The 4,993-nt window shown below is 39.9% G+C and overlaps 1 protein-coding gene across 1 annotated transcript; it reads right to left on the bottom strand.

Annotated features, from left to right (window-relative positions):
* On the bottom strand, positions 3,950 to 4,611 carry LOC109838812 (zinc-finger homeodomain protein 11-like). Its single transcript, XM_020407235.1, has 3 exons — positions 4,262 to 4,611; positions 4,127 to 4,148; positions 3,950 to 4,045 (listed from the first exon to the last, which is right to left on the bottom strand). Exons 1-3 carry the CDS (start codon positions 4,609 to 4,611, stop codon positions 3,950 to 3,952), a joined length of 468 nt encoding a protein of 155 aa, XP_020262824.1.

The following is a 4,993-nucleotide window of genomic DNA, read 5'->3' as shown; positions in this document are numbered from 1 at the left end:
CTCGATCACTCTTCAGTCCGGCAGGGCTTCGCCAATTCTCCAAAACTCCAGATCTAAAAAAATGAGGCCCCGGGGCTTGTATTTATAGGCACAGGACGAATCTGAGTTGGAGACACCCTCTAGTGTCTCAACTAGGGCCGAGACACCCTTGGGTTTCTCAGTTTAGCCTGAGACTCTCGTTATGCCTGTTTGATTGTTTTCGCCGTAAATTCTTCGTCCGAACTCGGATTTGAGTGATTCAAAGTGCGTTGGAAAGCCGATGAGGAGTCCTATAAGCTCCAATGATTAAATTATCCGTGGAATAAATGAGACACGAAGGGTATTTCGTCGTTTGTGAACGATACGAGGTTCCCGGTCAGTTCGTGTCTCGTTATTCTGAAACTCCGTTGCTTCACGTAGTTCGTCGGTTTACTTCAAGCGTTCATCGACATCAATCAAGCTTCTGTGAACCAAATGGTGACGTTCATCGTCATTTCTTAACACTGAGCTGTTCGCGGATACCTATAGGTAATTTTCGATGCCTACAGGGATGACCCCTAGATGTCGGTGTGAATATGTTCGAAAGGTGCAGATGTATTTTTATTACTTATGTGAAAAGAAAGGGCCTAGTGTTTTGCCAACTTACAGCTAGTACAAGGAGACAATACATCTGTGGAAAAGATTCCTAGTTTGCCAGTTGAGCAAAGAGTACAAAGATGAGAAATGGATAGGTGACCGTGGCGACGATGCTAGAGATCGCAGGCGGTGGGTTTGAAGTTGAGAAGGTGGATAACAGAAGTAGTCGGACCAAGTAAAATAAGCTTATCCATGTAGTATCGGCCACCGAGATTACGATTAGTCCCAATCATTTTCCCAGTGCGAGGATCCTGTATGACACAAGAAGGAGCAACGAATGTAGCGATATAACTGTGTGAAGTAATTTTGGAGACAGATATGTGGTGAGGTTAAGACTAGTGTTTTGTTGTGAGCGGAGCTTTCCGTGAATGAATAGTAGTCTATGGATGAACAATGTCATTATGCCAAGCGGCGAGATTATGGCTAGGATTTTCGTGTGAGCAGAGGTTGTGAGCGATGAGGCGGTGCGTCAAGGTTGAATTCGGTGTTGAGGACGCCAAGGGGAAGCATAAAGTTTTTAGCAAACCCCCTTGGTGGCTCGATGTAGAGGAAGAAGAAAGATATCTCTTTAGGATCAAGAGGATGGCTCTGATACTACATTAAATGCAGAGCAAATGAGGAGAAATGGATATCTATCTTTATTGATATTGCTGTCTATTATACAATGCGAACATAATTATTTTACTACTCTACCTAATGTGGGATTAAACAAGAGTACTCTATATACAATATTTAATAGTACCAGCCTCAAAATCTCCTACAGAAAAAGTTTACTTTTCATGCCAAAGGATACCTTAGAGAAAATCAAGAGAGCTGAGGTACCATTCATTGGTGTCCCAATTATCCTTCTTCAGTAAAAGTTTCTGCCACAATGAATCACGTTCAATCACAAAATGCCACAATCACAAAATGCCACCACCATTTATAGAGTAATGCAATGCTAATGTGCTCAAAACTACGAACAGTAAGGCCACCATGATTTTAAGCAAGCTGCACTTGGGACCATCTCACCTTGCACAAACTTCTCTTTAACTTGCTGCGACCCCATAAGAGCTACCGCTGAATCTTCTCAAGTTCATTGTGAACACCCACAAGGACCTTGAATAAAGAGAGGCATAGTATATAGGTCGACCAACTTTGAAGCCAATCAGAATCAACAAGATATAAAACAATCATAATTAAGAAGAAAGAACACTGATATTTACATGGTTCGGTCGACCAACTTTGACTTACGTCCACAGGACAATAATATGAGAAATCCACTATGTATCAGGGAGAACTACAAGAAAAAACACTCAATTCTCATCTCTCAATCTCTCAACCTCACATACATAATCAACTCTCATATTCTCTTCGAAGCCCCCTCCTTATAATCTTTTGAATGGACAAAGACTGCGAAACCCTCTTCTAATGGGGTAATCTTTTGCACGGACAAAGACTACAAAACCCTCGCCTCTCGCACAATATTCTTGAATCAAGCTACCCCTCTGCTAACCCTAGATTACAAGAATATTGGCTCTCTTACTTCTCCTCTTCTTAGTTTTTTTCTCCAACAATAGAAGAATATATGTAGGAAAAAACCCAAATTCTATTTCTAGTCTAACTTCCTAATTAGAATAGGATTCAAACACCTAATCATGATGAGACCCAATCTTCTAATCATGATAGATCTTTAACCCTATCTAATTCTCATGAAGTTATACAAAGAATCGATGACACAATCCAAACAATCTTCACCATGGATTTGATTCCCAAACTCCCTTGAAGATATATCATCGTCGTTTTGAAACTTTGCCTCTCCCGCTAGAGTTTTCTATTTCTTTCGCACTTCAAATCGAAGCACCTGCACTCCAATTGAGATGCCCCTATAACCCTCACTTTCATCCGTCTTGCTGTGGTGTCTCCACCTCTCTTGTGTACAAAGAGATCTTCGCCACCTCTAACATTAGAAGCAAATCAACCATGCTTCTCCTCCCAAACTAAACTTGACAGTAGCCTTCACCCACTTGCTGTCCTTATACTCCACCTACATCGCTCATCTCGAATCATATCGGTGTACCTCTCCTACTCCATACTATGAGCCAGCTGCCTCAATCTCCTTCATCACTTGACTTGGACCGAATATGAGTGCTAATTGTCTTCAAGTCCAATGTCACCATCTCCATCTCCCTATGTATCACTCGATCATTCCCACTTGCAAGCTCTGCCTAATCTGGCATTGTCCTCCTCGAGTCTACACACCAACCAACTACTGCTTCCGCGATGACTCTAAATAATTATATGCTGACAACTCTACTGCTAGAATTACATCTAATTCTCTACACTAGTCTTACCCGTCGCATACATATTTACCCTATCTGCCATCAGATTTGTCTTGCCACCATCAAAACTTTTTAGCACTTTCTAAATAATCTACGTAAAATCTAAAAAATCAAACCCTCCCATCGCATTCAGAGCACTCCAAAACCTAGGATTCAACTCCTGGATTGTTGAAATCTACCTCCAAATCCTTGATCAGAAAACAAATTAATCTGCACCATTAGAGTTGATTTAATAATTTTTAACCAACCCCTCACCCACGTGAACAATATTCTTGTTGCTACAGCATTCGCGTACTATAGTACCTTCTTTTTTCTTTTTCTTTTTCTTCTTCTTGATTCTTGTAAAGCCGATCTTTAATCTCGCATGACGACAACTTCTATCTTAAAAACTAACTCCCGGATTCATCACCATTGCTCTGATACTACTTGTTGGATATTTTAGTCTCCCCACCTACTACAATTTGTGCAACTTGGAAGCCAACCACAATCAACAAGAGTATAAAACAACCACAATCAAGAAGAAAGAACACCAAAATTTACGTGGTTCGGTTGACCAACTTCGACCTACGTCCACAGAGCAACAATATGAGAAATCCACTATGTATCAGGGAGAACTACAAGTAAAACCACTCAACTCTTGTCTCTCAATCTCTCAACCTCACATACATAATCAATTCTCATATTCTTTCTGAAGTCTGTTTCTTACAATCTTTTGAATGGATAAAGATTGCGAGACCCTCTTCCAATGATGTAATCTTTTACACAAACAAAGACTACGAAATCATTGCCTCTCGTACAATATTCTTGAATCAGGCTACACCCCCTGCTAACCCTAAATTACTAGAATATTGACTCTCTACTTCTCCTCTTCTTAGTTTTTCCTCCAACAATAGAAGAATATATATAGAGGCAACCACTGTCGAGTTAATTAAATTCATTTTATTTCATATGTAATTGGTAAATTTACAAATTTTGTGTTTCACGTTGCGAGTTAATTAAATCTCGTTAACTCTTCACTTAAACCACTGTCGAGCAACACCATTATCTTTCCTTTCTTCGTAAGTTATGTAGAGGCAACCCATTGTAAACCCATTAAGCCATAAACCTACCTATTAATATTTCAACAAGCTTAAAATTGACCCAAACATCCATACATATTACGAATATACATAATTAGAAGCACATCACACATCACATTGATTAGACAACAACCTGTTAACCAGAAAAAAAATGAAAAATGAAAAGAAAAAGAAGCTAGACAACAACCTAGTTCCACTTCCAAATTATTCAAACAACAAAACAAGGACAACTTCTACCCCTTTCACTCGTTGGTAATAGTAGAGGATGTTGAAGAGGCATCATCATCATCACCTCCCCCTCCATTACCACGCCCACGTCCACGCCCCCTACCACGACCTCGACCTCTTCCTTGACCACGACCAGCCTCAACACCACGACCACCACCATGACCACGGCCATGGCCAACGTAAATTTGCCTCCAATGGAAACTACGATGACAAGCACAGTTTCGACACCTGAGCAGATGAGGCCTTTCTTGATCCTCAACAAAGCGCAAACAACCATCAACTTGATGATGAGCAGTTCCCATCGTTTGATTCTTGAGGCAAACACCATAGATTATGTTTATTATGGTCTCCTCCATCTCCAACTCCATGCTTAATTTCTCTCACTCGCTCACTTTGGAGACTGTTATATAGCCCTAAACATTGGTTAAATTACGTGCAGAGGCACAGGTTTTTTATTATTTAAAAGATTGCCACTGTTTAAGTGTTGGCTTAGCTATATTACGCATTTTAAATATGTTAGATTAGTTAAAGTTAGAAAATACATTTGTTCTGTCTAGGGTTATAATTGGGATAAGAAAAGGTGTATTAGGGTTACAAAATCACGTGATACCTCATAGGAGTATGTTGGCCTTCTCTTGCATGAATTGTATCGCCAACTTTCTTTACTTACTTGAACGGTTACAACATTAACTTCTCTTTTTTGTCTAACATAAGATTTTGAGAGTATGAATTTTTCAAAGATAGATAAGT

Source organism: Asparagus officinalis, chromosome 4 (genome assembly GCF_001876935.1).
Source record: "Asparagus officinalis chromosome 4, Aspof.V1, whole genome shotgun sequence".
Taxonomy (NCBI): Eukaryota; Viridiplantae; Streptophyta; class Magnoliopsida; order Asparagales; family Asparagaceae; genus Asparagus; species Asparagus officinalis.
The sequence above is the reverse complement of the archived record's forward strand: the minus strand, read 5'-3'. Positions and strand labels throughout refer to the sequence as shown.